The sequence below is a fragment of the Thamnophis sirtalis genome, unplaced genomic scaffold (genome assembly GCF_051295495.1).
Source record: "Thamnophis sirtalis isolate CommonGarterSnake01/CBP01778 unplaced genomic scaffold, rThaSir2_p1.2 scaffold_6, whole genome shotgun sequence".
Lineage (NCBI taxonomy): Eukaryota > Metazoa > Chordata > Lepidosauria > Squamata > Natricidae > Thamnophis > Thamnophis sirtalis.
Window position 1 is genome coordinate 105066640 of NW_028261386.1, and position 22814 is coordinate 105089453.

Consider the following 22814-nt stretch of genomic DNA (forward strand, 5'->3'; position numbering starts at 1 on the left):
GAGTCGAATTAAAAATATATCAGCTACCCTTAGTCTGAATTTATGCCTGATTCCAGTGCCTACTTTTCTCTAAGTTGCACCATTTTTTTCCCACATTGAAATTTCATGTCGTGTTCACACAATGTCTGAGAGATATCCATATCCCTGCCCTCAGCTCAGAATTATTCCCTTGGTGTCACAAAGTTGCTTCAAGGGGATCCAAGGAGATGTACCTAGAACCATTATTCCCAAATTTACTTCTTCCATCAACTAAGTCAGTGTAATCTTTTTTTTGTAAGTGTGTCATTGTGCATGAAGAAAAAACCTCTGTTATTGCCTGCACAGAATAAGAAAAACAAATGGAAATAATATTAAAATGCAAGGACATTGAAATCAAGGAACTCCCTTCCTGTGACTAAATGCAAACTTAAATTGTTTAATCAATTCTAACAGTTAATTATTCAGCATCAAGTTTCCCCACCTCAAATTTCTGGGCTTCAGAAATCACCAAACAAGTTCTCTGAAGAAGTACATATAGTCCTTGACTTGCGACCACAACTGAACTCAAAATTTCTGTTGCTAAGTAAAATAGTTGTTAAGTGAATTTTGTCCCGTTTTATGACCTTTCATGCCACAGTTGTTAAGTGAATCTTTGCAGTTAATGATTCAGTTACTGCATTTACTAGCACTGTTCTTAAGTGAATCTTGCTTCTCCATTGGCTTTGCTTGTCAGAAGGTCACAAAAGGGGATCACATGCCCCAGAACACTGCAACTGCCATAAATATGAGTCAGTTGCCAAGCATCCACATTTTGATCACGTGACCACGGGAATGCTGCAATGGTCATTAGTGTGAAAAATGGTCATAAATCAACTTTTTTCAGTGTCATAATTTTGAATAGTCACCAAATGAATGGTGCTAAGTTGAGGACTACTGTCATGTCAGCAAGGTCAGACTACAGTTATCACATTTACCAGGCATTAAAAGTATGAATTAAAATCTTAAGTTTTTCACATTTTATTGTCAAGCATGAAAACACCCTAAACTGAGGAGTCCGACCTCCTGCTTTCTATCTTTGTTTTTCTCAGGATTCATTGTCAGCAGAAATCCAACAATAAAGATGGCCCAATGGATTTCATTTCATCGCTCTATCTTACCCAAGGTGTCGTGAAAGAAGGGGAAACTGAATAGAGTAGAGTAAAAAGATATGGAGGAAGAAGTGTAATACAAAGCAAGAGAGAGACAAAAAAAGAACTACATGAATACTAAAATATGTATAGTTGCAGTTACATCTATAAACTTCTAGCTCTATCGTGCTACATGGGGGATGCACAAATGTAAATTTCCCTTCTCATATAATATACAGCCAGAAAACTGGAAATTTTGAAATTGATCAACCAAAAATATTTTCCTAATATAAAGCAGAAATGAAAAAAGATACAGTAGATTTTCTAAAAAAACAACATCCCAAGGAGTTGTTTCAGAAATGTAAATTCATTAATTTGAATCAGTTTCAGAAAAACTGTATAAGTTCTTAGGAATGTAAGAAAAGTTATTTAAAAATGAAATGTGAATTAACATTTTAAGTAATAAACATGAACTTATATCTTGATTTTAAATTTTATCACCCAACTATAAGGTTTCTTTGCCTTATTCAATTTCGTCCTAGGTTCAGACGTAGGAGAACAAATCCATTCTTACTCTCCACATGTTAGAGTTGACCTTAAGGTTTTTAAATTTATCATTTGGTATATAATATCCTAATTGTATCCTAGATATGATGAACTGCACATATATCTAATAAATAAATATGTATCTGTACAGTCACATGACTGTATCTCAACGAAACAGACCAAGATGTTTTGCCCCAACAAACAGTTCCTTTGCTTTTCTTTTTATAGCACACAAACATAATGGATTTATTAATTAAGTTTTTATTTACTCAAAAAATAAATATGATCTGTAGCATAAATCAGGATCTTAAACAGACTTCAAACTATGAAACATAACAGGTAAAAAAAGAAATTATGACTGAAGATTTCTTAGTTTAGCAATAATCCCCAAAGACTGGTTTTGAGCCAGCAACTATTTCATTCATATCTTAGCTTTTGTCTTAAGTCTTAAGCGAAGATTATGCTCTGCAAATAATTGTCTGAAGATTAATATAACTTTTTACACAAATTAAATAAAATAAAGGAAATGAAGAAATCTTAACTGGTCTTTTGTTAAAAAGAACATTTAAAAAAAAAACTAAGTATTTTAACATAAAGTTTATCATATTCACTCATGTAAGCAATAAAATATAAAAACAGAAAGAACTACGAATACTTACTAGATGAACGTAAGGTATGAAATATCCAAATAAAGCAGCTGGAATCCCCAGTGCCCAGATTCTATAACTCAGAATTTTGAAAATGGAAAAATTGCACACTTCTTTAGCTGGAGGTAATTTGAACTTCTTCCCTTTTTCACTTTGTTTGGTATTAGGCGTGACAGGTTTGTAAGTAAAGCCAGCCAGGAAGAGAATAAATAAAAAAATGCATAGGATTCGAAAAGTCCCATAGAGGCCAACAGTATTGACCAGTTTATCTAAAAGAAAGGGCAGTGTTATAGTAAACAAACTACTCCCGGCGGTAACAATGCCATTCACTAGTCCCAGGCGCTTCTTGAAATAATGTCCCAAAATGACCAGGGATGGCTGATAGCTAAATGAGCAGCCAGCGCCAAATAAGATTCCATAAGTGAAATACAGCGGTCCAAGTGAGCTACAACAAATAGAAAACAGTGTTAACTGTGATCTTTGGCATATTTCCTTTTTTAATTTTTCAATTTTGTTTTATATAGACATTTGGATATTGTTAGGAAATCAAAAATAATTTAGTACTTATGATGCTGGCTCTACTCTAAAATATTGTTTATGTCATATCTAAAAGGCTATCTTTCTATAATGTTTACATGAGCCAACTTTTATCCCAAAAATGTACTTTTGCATAGTTCAAACCAACATTAATTATACATTAAATATATTTTCTGACACTATGTTTTTCACATGGTTTGCATAATAAAGACAAATATTTCTTGTGGTATGGAAATTATAATTCTATTATAGCCTAAAATTACATATAACCTTTTCTACAGTTATATCACATTGTTGATTCATATTCAGATTCTATTCCCATCATATACTTGATCATTTGGCTCCTATTTCCTAAAAGAACAGTAATAAGGTGTATGCTACATTTTGTTTTGTTATTTTCATCCAATTCTTCTAATTTATGAAGATTAAATCAAACTGAATTTTATTTTTGTCTTTCATATTCACAGTCTCCAAATTTTTGATTGCATTTTTATATTTTGTAAAAAAAATGAGCATCCTCAAATATTTATAAATTACATCCATGTAGTACTATTATAATATATTATGCACATTATAAAATATACACCTAAATATATGTATTTTAAAAGAATGAGATAAATATAGACATTTTATTTTTTCTTGCACTCCAATGGATCATCTTGTGCATATCCCATTTTTGAGACCAGTATTCTAGCTGTGCCAGTAAATCCGTACCATTTGTAAATTTGATAAATGTACTGTTTATCTCTTCTGTGGGCATATAAAAAAGCATCTTCTGAAACGTTCATTAGCTTACTGGAAGTGTCAAGAGAAGCTTCACAGCATGATTGAAATGCATGAATAGAAACAATTTCCAGCTACTGGAACTGGTAAATGAGGCTGAAAGCAAAACCACACATCCACTCCACTTCCAGAAGTGATTAACTAAATAGATAAAGAGAAAATATATCTACTAAATATTCAGATGGAATGTAAAGTGCTACTATATGCACCCTTAATAATGCAGGGATGTATAATAGAATTTTTCCCAATACTGTACACCATTTTAAAACCCTATGCCTTTTTACAAAGTACTTTGAACAATCTTTTCAAATTTGAAAAAGAAGATCTGAATGATTTTGTCTTGAACAAATGGTGTAGAGACATATGCAGGTAACCTTGAAGAAGGAATACAAGGGCAGTTACATAAGCATTAACTTAGTCCTAAAAGAGAAGAAAGTGTGACAAAGAAACTCAAGATTGTCTGGCTTTGATTTGCTTAAGTATAAGGTTCAGAGGAGAAAGAAACTGTTGTGCTTTCAAGATTCTGTTCCTATAACCAGTGGTGAGCTACAAATTTTTTTAACAACCGGTTCTCTATGCTAATGACTGGCTGGCTCGGAGTGGCCAACTCGATGTCATTTGCGTCAAGGGGTGCTTCACCTCGCCTGCCCTCTCATGACCGTGGGGATACTGCAATGGTCATAAGTGTGAAAAACGGTCATAAGTCACTTTTTTCAGTGCCCTTGTAACTTTGAATAGTCACTAAATGAACTGTTGTAAGAATTACCTGTATAAAAATACAAAAAGCTTCTTTGCTTGCAAAAAGCTGCCCTAAATACCAGACATTAGATTAGAAATGGGGAATGCACATCGAAGATCAATGAGCTACAGCTGTCCTTTTCCTCAGCGATACCTGCACCTGGAGTTACAAATCAGGCAGGTTGACAGAGCACATTGAGGAATTAAAATAGCTAAAATACAAGGATAACTATCAGCAGCCTTGCTGCAGGGAATTCTTGCCTATGAATAAAGCTATCTATTTCTTTATCTCTTAAGTGCTAACACCTTTTGTGGGCTCTTAAGGAAGATGGAGGTTGCTTTCTCCCTCTAATCATGTGCCTTGCCCACTCTGAAGCAATGCAAGAGACTCCTGTCCCAAAGGTGCTTTTTCAAGAGGCAACTGGACTTTCTGGAAACCAAGAAAGTCTAGTTGCCTCTTGAACAAAGTACCTTTGGGACAACCATGACCTGGATGACTGAAGAATCCCCATAGACAAGAGACTCCTGTGCTCAGTGAACTGACAAAGTGCAGTTTCCCACCCAAGAGAAGCAATCTTTAGATCCATTTGCACCACTTTAAAGATACCAGCTGGTCTCACTCATCTCACAAGATATCCTCAGGTAATTATCCAGATTTAAGGAAAGATCTCACGCCCCCAGAAAGGCAGTAGAAAAATCAGACAGAATGCCAAGCTTGCATCTTGCCTCTCAGCCATTTCTTCTATGGCTATGCTAATCCTTCTGTAAATAGGTGTTCTAGCAGTGTTGGAAGTATTTGGTTTTTTTTTTTTGGTATTTTATTAGTATTTATAGGCCGCCCTTTTCCCCGAGGGGACTCAGGGCGGCTTACATAAAATAAGGAAGGGGGGGGTACAGACAATAGACGCAAAACAATACATAAAATAAAATAGTAAGCAACATTCATTCATCATTCGGGTGGGGACGGATTATCTTTATCCCCAGGCCTGACAGGCTAGCCAGGCCTTAAGGGCTGTGCGGAAGGTCTGAACGGTGGTGAGGGTACAAATCTCCACGGGGAGATCGTTCCAAAGGGTCGGAGCTACTACTGAAAAGGCTCTTTTGGAGTATACTCCAAAAAGCTTAAAACAACCCTTCAACATTCTTTAAGAAAGTCAAGCCCCAGGAATAAAAGTACCACAAAAAAATCTGGGGGTGGGGGGGGAATGGATTCCGGAGAATCTCAGTCTATAGACAGAAAGTCTGTACTTAAGGCTTATAATGTAATAATCTTAACCCAGAGGCAGTTTCTGAAAACACTTAAAGCAGCAAGGCAATTAAGATAAGGATTGGGCTAGAAATACAGGCATACCAGAATGTTTCCTTCCTGCCTCCCTTGCAGGATTAGCCCTGTAAAGTGGGAAAAGATTTCTTCCAATAACCTGTTCTCCGAACTGCTCAGAAAATTAACATCCGGTTCAGAAGAACGGGTGTGAACTGGTAGCAGCCTACCTCTGACCTCAACCATAAAACAGAGTTCCTATGATCTGGGTGGAATCTGTTTATCTCAAAGCATTGACAAATAGGCACAAAGAGTTCATAGCTCAAGAGCAGTCCATGCAAAATCTCACTATTTTCTTGAATATACAATAATCCCTGGGGTAACATGTTTTCTCACTTTTAATACAAAAATAACATAGAGCAATATGAGGAAAAGTTCATTTACACAAACCCCAGCAATGGCTGCTTAAATCATGCTTGATGACAGAACAGATCATGATCTTAAGAGGGTGCTGTTGGATTCTAAAGTGCTAGGATAATATTTTAAATATGACATAATTTTAGTGTTTTGATTAAAATTATGTCATATTTAAAGTATTATCCTAGCACTTTAGCACTTTAGAAGCATACTTAAGATCTGTTCTGTCATCAAGCATGATTTAAGATCAAGATCATGATCCAATGATAGGAAGTTGGGAGGTTGGGCAGAAAAAATATTACAGTTGTCAAGGGAGTGCCCCAAATATACTGCTAGAGGCCAACTGCATTCTGAAAAGTCAGTAAAATTTAGTATTCTTACCGTACAAAGGAGCTTGAAAGGAGCCCAACGAAAGCCACAGCTGCTCCTACTACAGCTACTTTTCGACAACCAAACAAGTTGGTAAATACACTGACAATGGGAGAACAGAAGAAAATCATCCCCATCGATAAAGAATTCACCAATGCTACAGGAAAGATTAAAAATTAGAGTTGATTTAGCATGGCAGGTTTGATAATATGCAGTGTAATATTTATTCCAGTTTTCAGATAGTGTGAAACAAAATATGGCAAACGAATAATAATTTGTATTTTGAAAAGCTCAAGTGGACTTGAAATTTAACATTTTAAAAGATAGGAACTGGTATAGACATGTTTTCTATAAATTTGCAAATACTTATAAAGCTATATTATAAATATATATTGAAAACCACCCTAAGGGTTGGAAGTGGGAGATATATAGATTATTGAATGTGCATAAATAAATATACAGGTAAACCATTATTTGAAAGATTGTTTCCCATCTTTTTTTTAAAATGAGATTTTGACATGACAAAATAATTTCTTGAGACTAGAAATGAATATTATATGACTTTCTACTTGCACAAAGACTGATACTGCAGAGTTTGGAAAGATCCTTTATCAATTACAACAATCTGAATATCTTTTCTGTCCATATTTCAATATTGTACTTCTCAGAGACTCTTCTGGAAGATAATTTAGAAAATGAGACTGCAGAACTATTTATAGAAGTTTTTATTTCTGATTTAATTGCTTTTGTAAATAACTATAATTTGATATTAAAAAATCTCTTAACAAGATGCTTCTTGTTTAATTAAACTGTAAGAGATTAATTCTTGTCATATTTTCCCTTTACATACAATGTAAATACACAATACACAAAACACACACACACACACACACACACACAAAGACTGACATATAGAACTTATTTCCTTATTGTGCAATAACGATAGAAAACGTAACTTACATGAAAAAGAGGTTTAACGTGATTTTACTGGAAGTAATTGTCAGGTTCAAGTAATCAGAAATAGGAGTTGAGTTCAAAGCACTAAAAGTCTACTACATGCTACGGATACACAGTAATTCGATCTACTAATTGTCAAACCAAATTGGCATTAGATAAGGGTCAATGGAGGGAGAATATAATGACTCCAAACTGATGACACATTTGACCCCACTATCAGGCTTAGTCTGCTCATCTCCTACAGTAATTCTGTCACTAAGCAATGCAGTCATAAAGTAAAATATCATGTGACTATACCCAGTTTATGATGTCAGTTCCAGTTGCTGCCATTAAGCAAATCACCTCGGTCAATAAGAATGAAGTATTATGACCAAAACTTGAGACTTCCCATTGACTTTGCTGGTTGGAAGCAAACTGTGAGGTCACGAATGGTGATCCTTGACCACAGGTACACTGCGATAGCCGTAAATTCAAGGACTAGTCATTAAACTCCTTTTCAGTGCAAATGTACTTTTGAATGTTTGCTGAACAAACAGTCAATAAGCAAAGACTACTTGTAGTTTATAAAAAAACTGAATATAATTTTTTTTATATCCACTCCAATATATTATACCTGAACTCTCACTGTAAAATTACCATAAATTAAAACTATGGATGGTGATGATTACTTACAAACTGAACAGAATTCTTCATAGCTTTTTTGAAACAATAAATACTTAGTAAATATTTATATATAAACTTTATCAACTAATGTTGATTATAGTTACTAAATTAGCTACAAATTCAAGGGCATGGTAACGAAAATAATCTTTTATGGCTATGAACATGCATATCTGCAAGACTGTCTGCTCCAAAAGGAATCTGCCCATCAGATCATCTTCAAAGACCCACAAGGAGATCTTATCTATGGTAGACCTTCTCTTCTGGAACAGCTGGTCCATCATCCATATCAATGTTCTGCAGTGGTATTAATATTCAGATGTTTTATAGAATACAGATGGGCAGGTTTTTTTGAAACCAGGGCTGAATAATAAGTTTTGTGGGGACAGTGGCTATTAAATTCAAAACTACTGTGTTCTGGGAACTTAAAAAGGGTTAACAAAAAAAAAGTCTACACCACCCATCCAAAGTCACAAGTTTTGCTACTACATTTTGGGAGGCAGCAAAATGTGCCAGATGCCTCTGCCTCCCAACTGCTCTCTCTCTCAGATTATTATTCTCCTACAGCTATCAATAGAAGGGAAGCAGGGCTCTGTCCCTCATATCCAGCTGTATGCTAATGAGCTGAAACTCTGGAATGATGCTGTTTATAAATTTTAACAATCAATCAATCCCCATGAGCTGCAAAAAATTCAACTACAGACTTCATGCTAAGGGTGCGCTTTTAAACCATTAAGATTCTAAACTTCATTAGACTCAAAAAGTCCTTTAAAAAGTCCTTTAGAGAAAATGAATGGTGTAAAAGAGGAAAACATTTGGAGCATACAAATCTTTAGTGCCTTAAAATCAGAGGTGGTATTCAGCAGGTTATGACCAGTTCTGGAGAACCGGTACCGAAAATTTTGAGTAGTTCAGAGAACCAGTAAATACCACCTCTGACTCACCCCATCCCCATCAGTCCCAGCTGATCAGGAGGAAAAGAACGTTGGTCTTACCTGAACGTGTCTTTTAGGTGATGTGGAGGGAGGGGTCACAGCAGGGTTTTATCACAGCCTGATTGGTCTGTTAGACTGAGAGAAAACTTCTTAGCCTTCAGCTATCCCATTGGCTCCCAGTTTCCTTGATGGCGAACAGTGTCCTTATAGCAATAGCAATAGCAGTTAGACATATACCGCTTCATAGGGCTTTCAGCCCTCTCTAAGCGGTTTACAAAGTCAGCATATTGCCCCTAACAACAATCCGGGGCCTCATTTTACCCACCTCGGAAGGATGGAAGGCTGAGTCAACCCTGAGCCGGTGAGATTTGAACAGCCGAACTGCAGAACTGCAGTCAGCTGAAGTAGCCTGCAGTGCTGCATTTAACCACTTTTCCACCTCGGCCACTGGGAACAAAACACACAGAGACCCCAGGAGAGACCTCCCAGCCCTCCCCTGGACCTTAACTCAACTAGCTAGGGTGGGAGTGTGGCCCCTCCCTCCACATCACCTAAAAGACACGTTCAGGTAAGACCAACGTTCTTTTTCTGGTGATGTAGCGGGAGGGGTCACGACAGGGACATACCTAAGCTACAGTCCCAGGGAGGGAAGAAGAAGGACCTGGGGGAGGGGCGACTGCCACCTGTTAAGGGATCCTTCTACTGAAGGATGCCTCAGCCGAGGCATAAACGTCCAGCCAGTAGTGTTGTATAAACGGAGTCGGAGAGGCCCACGTGGCCGCTTGGCAGATGTTGTCAAATGGGGCCCTGGTGGCTCAGGCCACAGTCGTGGCGGCACTGCGCGTAGAGTGGGCGGTGATACCTGCAGGGGAAGCCTGACCCGATGTTTCGTAGGCAGTCATGATGGCCTGTCTCAGCCACCTCCCTATGGTGGATGAAGAAACCCTAGATCCCAGGGACCCCGGTCGAAAAGAGACAAACAAAGCCTCAGATCTGCGTATTGTCGCAGTCCTTCTTAAGTAAATCCAGAGAGCCCGGCGCATGTCCAGCCTTTGCCAGAGCCATTTGCGCTCATGGGGCAGATCTGGGCAAAAATTAGGCAGAATCACCTCCTGAGCCCTATGGAACGAGGTATTCACCTTTGGGAGGAATGTGGGATCTAGGCGGAGCACCACTCTGTCATGATGGAACTGACAGAGGTTGTCCCTAGAAGAGAGAGCACCCAACTCGGATATACGCCTGGCCAAGGTGACAGCTACCAGGCCCTGGAGGGATCAAGGTCATGGCTAGAACACCACCTCGCAAACGCCTTCCAAGTGGAGTTGTATATTCTGGTGGTGGAAGGCCGCCTAGAAGCTTCGATGGTGGCAATGACCCCCTCGGACAGATTAACACTCCTCAGGAGTCGCCGATCAAGTGCCAAGAGATCAAGTGGAGCCACTGGGGCTCCAGGTGTACCAGGACCCCCTGACACAAGGCGATTTCCCCCCGAAGTATCCTCCAGGGCGGGGAGACCGACCGTTGGGTTAGGTCCACAAACCACGGTCTCCTGGGCCAGTAGGGGGCGAGTAGGATGACCTGAGCCCATTCCCTGACTATCTTCCTGACTGTCCCGGGAATGAAGGGAATGGGAGGGAATGAATAAAGTAGGCCCACCGGCCAGTGGCTCCTGAGAGCATCCGTGCCCTCCGCCTCTTGGGACCAGAACCGGGAGAAGAAGTGCGGTAACTGGGCATTTCTGGGTGTGGCAAATAAGTCCACCATTGGCGTGCCGAACTTCTGGGGAATGAGGTGCCACTCTCCATTGTCCAGGGTCGCTCGGCTCAGCCAGTCTGTTTGGTGATTCGTCTCCCCGGAGATGTGCTCTGTGGCTATGGAGGCTAGGTGTCACTCCCCCCACATCCCCAGCCATAGGGCCTCCTGCCACAAGGCCCGGGAATGTGCCCCCCCTTGGCGATTTACGTGTGCCTTTGTGGCCACGTTGTCCGTGAGAAGTAGAACGTGTTGGCCCTGAAGTTGATGCTGGAAGTGTCGGAGTGCTAGCCGCGTCGCCTTCAGTTCTAGCCAGTTTATGTTGTGGCAAAGATCCACGGCAGACCAACGACCTGGGGCCATGTTGGAGTCCATTACCGCCCCCAGCCAAAGAGCCTTGCATCCTTTGTTACGGTTACTCTGTCGGGCTCCCAGAATGAGCCCCCCCCCATTATACCGCTGTGAATAGCCATCACAGGAGGGACGACCGGACTTCTAGTGTTAGGCGCAAAGTGCAGTTGGAATTGCTTAGGCGCCTCTTTTGGGAGGGGATCAAAGCCAACTGGAGTGGACGTAGGTGCAGCCTGGCCCTCTGGTACAGTAGACTGGGATCTTAAACTCGTCTTTGCAAGCTGACTGAAGTGACAGGCTTGCTGAGGCGCGGTAGACTGGGACCTGCGTTTGGCCTAGACCACGTGTTAACTTCAAAATGGCCACCGGAGCTCCGTCGGAGTGTTTTAAAATGCTCCACTTTGCCGCTGCTTGAAAGGGCTAGTTGCTGGAGGCTCCCTAAAGTCTCCAACGAGCTTCTGAGGACTGTGAGGGAGCCTGCGACAAAGGAGCAGCTGGAAGTCCCCTGTAAGGCTCGGCTGAGGCGCCCCCTCGCCTCTTTCGTGCCAAAAAGCCTCCGAATCGAGCCCCCGTGTGGTGGGCTCTTCTGCGGCTGCGAACGGCCCCCGGCACCCCCGCAATGGCCCCGGGGATCAGCACAGGGAGCCTGGCCCACAGAGGGAAAGGGGAGCTGCCCTACGGGCCTTCCCCACTGTATTAGGGCAGCAGGACTGTCCTATCTGGGCGCAGCCGAATTTACTCAATTTAAGTAATTTAGACAATTTAGAATAGCCAATAATATGAATTAAAGCTAGGAATTGTAGAAATTTCACTAGTAAAACCGTTTCCTACCTAGAGAGCCAAATCAACAGTCCTAGCACCAGAAAGACTGAGAGGAAACTGGGAGCCAATGGGATAGCTGAAGGCTAAGAAGTTTTCTCTCAGTCTAACGGATCAATCAGGCTGTGATAAAACCCTGTCGTGACCCCTCCCTCTACATCACCAGAAAATGGGGATTTTGCAGTAACCTTCCCCTGGAGTAGTGAGGGAATGGAGATTTTACAGTATCCTTCCCCTGTCATGCCCACAAAGCCATGCCCACAAAGCCATACCACGCCCACAGAACCAGTAGTAAAAAAATTTGAACCCCACCACTGCTTAGAATCCCAAAGATATGAGGTCTTTCTTATGTATACTGGTGCTCTTCAGTTAGCAACCACTTATTCATGTACAATTCAAACTTATGACAGCTTTGAACAAATAGTACTTACAAAGACTCCCCCAAATTCCGGGTAATGGAGAGCTCCTGCAATCATGTTATTGTGATTGGAGTGCTCAGCAACTGAACCACATTTCCAAATTCTGTAGCATCTTGCAGTCACATAATTGCAATTTGCAACCTTCCCTGTCAACTTTCCACAAAGTTGATGGGTATTGAAGTCAGCAGGAAGTCAGAAGTCACAATCACATTACGTTTTTGCTTAACAAATCATGATAATTCATTTAACGATGGCAACCATGGACTGCCAGAACTATCATTATTGAATGGCACAGTCACGTAACATTGTACTTTACTGTTCTTTACAACTAAGTCACTTACCAATGGAAAGTCTGGTCCCAATTGCCATCATTAAGGAGGGATACCTGTATGCTGTTTCACAGTTTCTAAGGCTAAAGGCAAAATGGAATTCAGAATTTATGGACAGGGTCTTTGTCTATTTTAAAAAGTATATCTTTTATTATGAGTAGACTGCTCTTTCAGTAGACCCTATACCAGAAAGTAGCCCTCCCAGAATTTTGATTATACTGGCTGTGAAATGTGGAAAACTATCATAAAGTGTATAACAACATCATGTCCACTGGGATAGCTAAATTTTGCACAAGAATTAATAAGTAAATCCCATTGTCTTCTAATGTTTTATTTGTGGGGAAAAACAATAAAGATAGTGTAAGCATATTCTGCTGCAAGTTCTATTTAGTCTTAGAGTAAATTACTTTCAGATACTACAATGAAATTTGTGAATTTTATATAATGACTTATATGGGGGGGGGGGAATGAACATCCCCAGAAATGTCAATATTCTGATAAATACCTTATTTGGCATTTTAAAGGCTTCTTGCCCTTATGATATTTTTTTAATTTGATGTAGAAAGCCTGTAATAATTTAAAGTTTTGGACCTGGACTGAAAAGGCCTTCACAAAACCAGTGAGTAATTTTGAGTCAAGCATTCTTTTTCAGTCTAGTTTACCTATACTGGTCATACATCCTTTATTATAAAGTACAGTGCATTATTTCAACAGTTTTTAAGATTTTTTTTTTTATTTCTTGGTTTTGTTCTTGAATTTTGCAAAGCAGTTATAAACAAAAACAATTTTATCCTTATGAACCTCTTTCATATTTGCTCCCTTTTCAACTGTTTTTTTCCAAGAAAATATGGTCATTGTAAATTTATCTCACAGGCCTGCTTTGGATCTAAAGTAAGGGAAACCACTTACACCCTATTCCTTTAAAAAGCTTTGAAGTTTCAAGAGGAAAAAAAACACACTATAATTCAATCAATCAGTCAGTCAATCAATTAATCAACCAGTGGTTTTTAACTGGTTTAACATAATCTTTAACATAATCTTTATTTCAAAGAATTCCTCTGAAATCCAAATTAATCTCATAAAGTCTCCTATAGAATGAAAAGTATAGCTAGATCCCGTCTCTACATTCATGGGAAGGGGCTAGGTGGATTTCTACATTTTTGAGAGTGGGGTATGCTGGCCGGCCTGACAGCTTGCCTGGAAAAAGGAAAAAAATAAGCAGAGATAACAAAGAGGAATGGCAAAAGAGAAGGCAGTCAAGGGAGTTAAGATGTTAAAGTACAAACTCTTCTGTTCCTTAAAATGTTAAGCAGTTACATCAAGGAACCCTTCTGTAATGTAGCTGTCCACATTGATACAGATCTGTTCAACTACATTCTTGAAGAATGAACCAAATGTTCAGAGCAAGCATTCTGTTTATATTATACAAGTTTACCAAGTTCTTTCCTTTTCTAAAAGATCTTGTTTCTTGCTGCAGGCAAGGAATCCACACAGGGATTCCATTTTAATCACACTGTACAATTTTTCCTCTTGAGGGAGAAAAGAATTACCTGTCAATGTTACCTATCTCATACATGGTGTTTTAGACACCATTCAAGTAGAAAACAATACAATAATCAAAAAACATTAAGGGAGAAACCACACCAGAGATGGGTTCCTATCGGTTCGGACTGGTTCAGCCAAACCAGTAGTGGTTGCCAGCCTGGATCCATGCCTCCAAACTGGTTCCCCGATCGGCGCAGCATGTTTTTCCCCATTTTTTAATGTTCTGTGCATGCGCAGACCTATTTATGGGCAACTGCACACACGTGTAGAGCAAAATTGTACAGGCCTCAAACCAGCAGTAATGCCGGCAGCAACCCACCCCTGAACACACCCTATCAAACCTGGAAGGCCAAGCCACCATATATAAGCGAACAGTAAACCTCATACTTTAATATTAGCAAGGATTATATAAATACACTTAAAGTTGTTACAACAATGATTCACATTTAAATTGGAAATGAGAAAATTAACATCAATACTGGGATTTAGAAGGAACTAAAACTTTAACCAAACTAAAATTTTTAGTTCTGTTTATATTGCTATATAACAGTGATGGCAAACCTTTTTTTACAGCGTGCCAAAATTGTGCATGTGCATGCTATTGCTCACGCGTGCATGCCCACACCAATTCAATCCTCCCTGCCCACCTGTGCATATGTGTGCGAACCCCCACGTATGCACGCACGACTCCTCCCCAGCCTCTGGAGACTTTCCTGAAGCCTGGGGAGGGCTCCAGAAGGACAAAAATCAGTTGGCCAGTGCACACATGCGCGCCGGAGCTGACAGCTGGCGTGCCAGCAAATATGGCTCCATGTATCACCTGTGGCACGTGTGCCATAGGTTCGCCATCACAGCTATATACCCATTTTATTTAAAATAGTGTGGTTTAGAAACTACTTTGAATAGCAGAAAAGTATGGCAAATATACCTGAAAAGATGGTAAAAATGAAATAAATTCTCCATCTCTAACGCCTGAGACACATTGATTCTATGTCTGGAAAATAGCTATCAATCATTTGAATGCTAGATATCACAACATTATAAAGTCATTTATAAATACTTTTTCAGAAAATTCTTACAATTGTCTTTTTTAATTGAAATTTTAAAGTTCTAGCATATTTTGATATGCTGAATGAGAAAATAAGAGAAACTAAGCAACACATTTTCCCTAGCACATAATAAATTATGGTTTAATCAAATAATTTTAGGAATCCAACAGGACAACAAATAAAAAAAGACTTTCTGAAATTCAGTGGCACATAAATTTAATAAATCAGGTGTATTTCTACAAAAGTTTGGCCAATTTTCAAAAGTAATTTCCACTCAGAGAAAAAAAAATTCTTTATTAATTCTCAAGTAATTCTTCTTATAGTTTCTATCAGTGAAAGTACCGGATAAATGTATTCTAGACACACACATACACAAAGAGAGAGATTCAAATTCAAAATGAGAAAGAATTAATTGACCATAAGATGAACAACCTGCCCCCAGAATGTCATGGATTCTCCATCACTGGAAGTTTCAAAGAAAATTTGGACCAGTGTGCCTTTTTGGCAATAGTGCCTGCCTTCTGAGGTGATTTTCTCTCTTTCAGGAGATCCTTTTTCCTCCCATCCTTCTAACTTTCTGCAAATTATTTAAAATTTGGTGGTTCTCTCAGGGCTTGGGCTAGGATGGTGGCTGATCCTCTTTGGATTTTTTGGTTCTGCTTTCTGATCAACTGCATTCTTTTCTTCTGATTGTTTTCATAAAAAATATTTTCAATTTTTAATTGTAAGCTGTGCAAAGCTTCTGTGGAGTTGGGTGGGCTTGAAACTGAATGGATGTATAAAATGAATGATTTTTTTTAAAAGGAAGTGCTCAATTGGCTTAAACATAATGCAATCTTTTTCATTTAAAGCAGAGTGTTAGGCCAGCTTCCGTAAAATACGTTAGGGAGCTATAATGATGTACTTTAGGAATCCAGGGGAGACAGGTAGAACATCTTCATGGCAAAAATAATGTATCTAGCAAGAAAATAAAAATCAGATGAGTAGTTCAAAACCAGTCAAAGTCATTTTCATTTGTATACTGTATCCATTTAAAAAATGGGCAAATTTCCTAGATTACCATGTTACAAACTGGTCGCATTCATTGTTTCATGCTGGTTGCATTCATCTTTTCATGCTGATTTTAAAGACAAAAAGAAACCCAAAATAAAAAAAGCAATGCAATTCCTCCCATCTTTAAAACCCTGAAGCATCAGAAAAGTCAGCAAACAAATTAACAGCAACAATTTGCAATATAGCTACAAGGACCATTCTAGACCAATTCCTGAGATTTCCTTGATAAATTTATTTTTTCCAGAGGAGGATTGGCATTGCCTGCTTCCTAGGGCTGAGAAAGAATAACTGGCCCAAGAATTGGCCTTGTGCCCAAGAATAGGAGGAAAACTCAGTCTCTTGGTTTCTAGCTTTAATACCACAACCACTACACCACACTTCAACATTTAAAAACATCTTGCCGCCAGATCCATTTCTGCAGTTTGTTAGCCAGACAAGCAAATTAGACATATGGTGCAAATCCAGAGTTATAGAACAATCACTGATTCTAAACTGACCTAGGAAAAGTATGCAGACATAATATCTTAAATATCACTTGCTAGGGAACATAAGCAGAAGACTACTATTGCATTGGTTACTCTGGGAACAAATGTTCTACCTACATTCTTAAAGAATTCAATGAATGCTGGTAGCAAAAGATAGGAATCTAATAGAAGCCTAGTACAGTATAAAAAAATAAAATATGGTTGCAAGATCTATGTAAAGGAAGGATGGCAATGTTCACAAATTTCACTATTCCTACGGTCACTACAAGGTGGCAGAAATTAAATTCACCTTGTGAAAAGCGAAATATTGTTGAGTCAGATGAAACTTTGGGTACATGAATAGAAAATTCCAGGGCTGTGTGCTATGCTTGGAAATCACCACCACCATCCTACACTACATCACCACAATAACACTATCCCAGAAAATGTCAATAGCAAATCATTTCTGTACTCTTGTCAAGAAAAGAACTTGGAGATGTCCATACAATTGAACCTGAAGAGTCATTTCTTTTTCATTGTTTTAATATGTTCCAATGACTTTAAGCATCATCACAAAAGTTAAACAAATTTGTCTGCAAAACAAAATACACAAAATGAAAAGGGTCTGGTCTTCTCTTTCTCGCCGCACTCAAATGACAAATCAGCTATAGTCAGCTGTTACCGTATTCTTCAGACTATAAGACGCACCCTTTTCCCTCAAAAAAGAGGGGGGAAATCTGGGTGCATCTTATACACTGAATACAGCAGTTTTTGCCTCCTGAAACCCCGCCCCCTTTGCAAAAATGGGCATCCATAGCCTTTAGGAGGCTTCCAGAGTGCTCTTGGAGGCTGGGGAGGGCAAAAATGAGAGAAAAACAGGCTTTTTTTTGCTCCCCCCCCCTGGAGTACTCTACAAGCCTCCTAAAGGCTATGTATGCCCTTTTTTTGACAAAAATAGGCCCGTTTTTGTGAAAAATGGGCCATTTTGGGGAGGTCTGCAGAGTGCAAAAACCTTTTTTTTAATTTGCCTCTTCAAAATCTTGGTGGGTCTTATACTCCGGTGCATCTTATACTCTGAAAAATATGGTACTTCAAATAGGACCTGGTGACCGAAACTGTGCTTAGTCATCTCACAAGTGCAATGAAAAAATCTTGATGAGGGAGGAAAAAGTGAATTCTATGCTGCAACTGCAGGAAGCCACACATCTAATATTTTATGGAGTGAGACTGACAAAATAATTAACCTTCCACCCACAGGGAAGCTGTGATGGTGTTGTTTCCCTTCATAGTGGAAGAGAGTGCTGGGCTGAAGGCTTACCCCTTATGGAGAAGCCCTACCTCCTTAATTACTAAGATACAACAGAAAGTCCTGAGCTTGTAAACTGACATTCAGAAGACCTACTTCTCTTGGTCAAGGAGTTCGTTTGGTTTTGTTTAACAAAGCTAGGCATGTTTAAACCCTAAAATAGGGACTCTGAATAGCTTAGTACCTTTGAAGGATTCCAATAAGAAGACTAATCTTGATTTGTACCAATTGTTCAGCAAAAGTTGTATCTTAGTAGCCATGTTAATTTCCTACCATAGTATCTTCCATGAAAGTGGCAGAATTTGTTCATATCCTGCCTGAACATCCTGTTCCCTAAGAAGATGTGTTGAGCTGAGCGGTGATGGGAAGCATAGTGGGGTGGCAAGGATATACAGTTACACCACTGGGGACTTTTGTCCTGAGTTTAGTTACCATGAAGCTTTTCATTCCAATGCTGAAGAGCAAACTAAACATGATGGAGAACTAAAATAAATGAAGGGCATGGAAGCAAAATAATAATAATAACGATCCTGCTTATGGAGGGTACCCAGGTAACATGGATGGCTAATGGACATGCTGGGTATGAAAACTCTGGATCAGGACAATTTAAAGAATGGATGCAAAGATGGGGCTATCTACTGCTATAGGAAAAAATGATCAACAACTTATAGCACATTCCTCAATTGCAGAAGAAATGGTGACAAATTAGAAACATAGGTTTATCGTAAAACTACTCACAGCAGTCAAGTGCTCCATACCAAAGCAACAATTCAATCTCCCACAAGAGCTGTGTAAGAACTCTATTTAGATTAGCACAAACACCCTGCCTGAACATCAGGGAAAAGGAAACAGAACACGTATACAACATCTTTGCACAAAATGGATACCCATGCAACTATATTTTTAAAAATATCTGATATTCAACCTACTACAACACAACCAACACAAGCTATGAAAAAGATAACAATGCCATACATCAAAAACAATGCCATACATCAAAAACAATAGATTATTACAACTACATGACATTACCATAGCACATACAATTATAACTCTTCAAAGCATCTTAAATAAGCTGAAAGACCCAGTAGCACAAGAAGATGTCACCTACAGGAGTCATCTACAACGTACAATATAATACAATAGCAGAGTTGGAAGGGACCTTAGAGGTCTTCTAGTCCAACCCCCTGACTAGGCAGGAAACCCTATACCATTCCAGACAAATGTCTATCTAACATCTTCTTAAAGACTTCCAGTGTTGGGGCATTCACAACTTCTGGAGGCAAGCTGTTCCACTGATAAATTGTTCTAACTATCAGGAATTTCTCCTCAGTTCTAAGTTGTTTCTCTCCTTGATTAGTTTCCACCCATTGCTTCTTGTTCTACCCTCAGGTGCCTTGGAGAATAGTTTGACTCCCTCTTCTTTGTGGCAACCCCATAGATATTGGAAAACTGCTATCATGTCTCCCCTAGTCCTTTTCATTAAACATACCCAGTTCCTGCAACCGTTCTTCATATGTTTTAGTCTCTAGTCCCCTAATCATCTTTGTTGCTCTTATTTGCACTCTTTCTAGAGTCTGCACATCTTTTCTACATCGTGGCAATCAAAACTGAATGCAGCATTCCAAGGGTGGCCTTACTAAGGCATTATAAAGTGGTATTAACACTTCACGTGATCTTGATTCTATCCCTCTGTTTATGTAGCCTAGAACTGTGTTGGCTTTTTTGGCAGCTGCTGCACACTGCTGGCTCATATTTAAATGGTTGTCCACTAGGACTCCAAGATCCCTCTCACAGTTACTACTATTGAGCAAGGTACCACCTATACTGTACCTGTGCATTTCGTTTTTCTTGCCTAAATGTAGAACCTTACTCTTTTCACCATTGAATTTCATTTTATTAGATAGTGCTCAATGTTCAAGTTTGTCAAGATGCTTTTGTATCTTAAGTCTATCTTCTGGAGTGTTGGCTATTCCTGCCAGCTTGGTGTCATCTGAAAATTTGATGAGTTCCCCATTTATTCCCTCATCCAAATCATTGATGAAGATGTTGAAGAGTACTGGGCCCAAAACAGAGCCTTGGGGTACTCTACTACATACTTCCATCCATGTAGATGCAGTTCCATTGAGGACTACACATTGAGTGCGGTTGGTCAGCCAGTTACGAATCCATCTGGTGGTGATGCTGTCCAACCCACATTATTCTACTTTATCTAGTAGTAGGTTATGGTCTACCTTATCAAATGCCTTACTGAAATCTATATCGACTATATCGACAGCATTCCTCTGGTCCACTAATTTTGTCACTTTGTCAAAGAATGCAATAAGATTAGTCTGGCATGATCTGTTTTTGACAAACCCATGTTGGCTTTTGGCTATTACTTTGTTTACTTCTAGGTGTTCGCTAATTCGTTGCTTGATTATCTTTTCCAGAATCTTTCCTGGTATTGAGGTCAGGCTGATAGGTCTGTAGTTTCCTGGATCTATTTTTTTCCCTTTTTTGAAGATGGGAACCACATCAGCGCTTTTCCAGTCCTCTGGCAGTTCCCCAGTGCTCCAGGATCTCTGAAAGATATAGTTCAGTGGTTATAGCAATAGCAGTTAGGCTTATATACCGCTTCATAGGGCTTTCAGCCCTCTCTAAGCGGTTTACAGAGTCAGCATATTGCCCCCACAGTCTGGGTCCTCATTTCACCTACCTCAGAAGGATGGAAGGCTGAGTCAACCTTGAGCCGGTGAGATTAGAACCGCTGAACTGCAGATAACAGTCAGCTGAAGTGGCCTGCAATACTGCACCCTAACCACTGTGCCACCTCGGCTCTTATGAGATCTCGTCTGCCAGTTCCTTCAGAACCCTGGGGTGTAATCCATCCGGTCCTGGTGATTTGAACTCGTCTAGGATAGACAGGTGCTCACGTACCGTTTTCTTCCCTATTTCAACTTGTGTTCCTAATCTGATTTTTGTGGTGCTGTTTTTGATAGGTTGGACTATTTTATCTCTTTGTGTAAAGACAGATGCAAAAGATGAGTTAAATAGTTATGCTTTCTCCCTGTTGCTTGTCACCTTCTTGCCACTTTCTCCCAGCAATGGACCAATTGTTTCCTTAACTTTTTTCTTGTTTTTAACATGTTGGAAGAAGCTTTTTTTTTGTTGTTGTTATTTTTTACTTTTGTGGCAAGCCTTTCTTCATTGTGAGCCTTAGCTTTCCTTACTTCATCTTTTCAGGCTCAGGCTATTTGCTGATATTCTGCCTTAGTTATGTACCCCTCTTTCCACTTTTTATGCTTATCTTTTTTGTCTTTCAATTTGTCAGAGAGTTCTTTATGCAGCTATGCTGGTTTCTTTTGGAAGCTGTTATTTTTCTTCTTCATTGCTATTGTGCTAGACTGGGCTTTTGTAATCTCATTTTTCAAAATTTCCCAAGCTTCTTCAGTTGTTTTCCCCTTGAGGATTCTCATCCATGGAATTCTTCCCAAGCTTTCTCTAAGTTTACTGAAATTAGCTCTCTTAAAGTCCAAGACTCTAGTTTGACTTTGTTCTACTATTTGTGTTTGCATAATGTTGAATTCATTATTCATTCATTCAACAAGTACTATAACTATCACTATGTACAGACAGGCATAAGACTGGCAGATAACATCCATGAACTTGAACTAGCAGTCAGAAGACATGATGAAAATTCCTTAACTGTATTATACATGGCAGACTTAACTATAGTTTCAAATGGGAAATTGTGAGCATCCTAGATCAAGCTAAGTCCAAAATTGCTAGGGAATTCCTGGAAATCTACCATCCACAGACACACAGAGATAAACCACATTTATACATTACTCCAAAGTGGCACTCAAAAAGCTAAAAAGGAAACAAAAAGACCAAAATACTTCCTTGCCAGCAATCAACACCCAGGTAAACAGGGATTAATCCAGACTGACAATCAAGCAGTGAACAATACCCCAATCCAGGAGCTACCAACTCGGTATAGGGTTTCCTGCCTAGGCTGGGGGTTGGACTAGAAGACCTCCAAGGTCCCTTCCAACTCTGCTATTGTATTGTATTGTAACTCAAACAAAATCAGAAAACAATAGCCAGTTTAACCATGAGCTACAAATATTCTCTTCCATTGGTAAAATCTCTTTCATTCTAACGACCTTCCTCAGAATTTTTATAGAACAGAATAGAATAGAATAGAATAGAATAGAATAGAATAGAATAGAATAGTGTGATTGGACACACTATGATTTGTCTTTGGTGCATATGCTCTCAGTGTACATAAAAAGACAAGATACATTCGTGAAAAATCATAAGGTACATTTAATGATAGTCATAGGGTACAAATAAGCAATCAGGAAACAATATCAGTATAAATCATAACAAAGTTACAGTCCTGCAGTCATAAGTGGGAGGGGATGGGTGATAGGAATGATGAGAAGACTAATAGTAATAGTAATGCAGCCTTAGTGAATGGTTTGACAGTGGTGAGGGAATTATTTGTTTAGCAGAGTGATGGCGTACGGGGGAAAAACTGTTCTTGTGTCTAGTTGTCTTGGTGTGCAGTGCTCTATGGCGTCGTTTTGAGAGTAGGAATTGAAACAATTTATGTCCAAGATGCTAGGGGTCTGTAAATATTTTCATGGCCCTCTTTTTGACTCATGCAGTGTACAGGTCCTCAATGGAAGGCAGGTTGGCAATAATTGTTTTTTTCTGCAGTTCTGATTATTCTCTGAAGTCTGGGTCTGTCTTGTTGGGTTGCAGAACCAAACCAGACAGTTAT

At 39.2% G+C, this 22814-nt stretch overlaps 1 protein-coding gene across 1 annotated transcript in view; it reads right to left on the bottom strand.

The window, feature by feature from the left end:
- SLC16A10 (solute carrier family 16 member 10) overlaps positions 1–22814 on the bottom strand; it is a 58151-nt gene that overhangs the window by 25481 nt on the left and 9856 nt on the right. The window contains exons 2-3 of the mRNA XM_014055140.2: positions 6417–6561; positions 2312–2744 (exon numbers count right to left, since the gene is read on the bottom strand). Of these exons, the coding sequence (XP_013910615.2) occupies positions 2312–2744; positions 6417–6561 (578 nt within the window). The remainder of the gene's footprint in view (positions 1–2311; positions 2745–6416; positions 6562–22814) is intronic.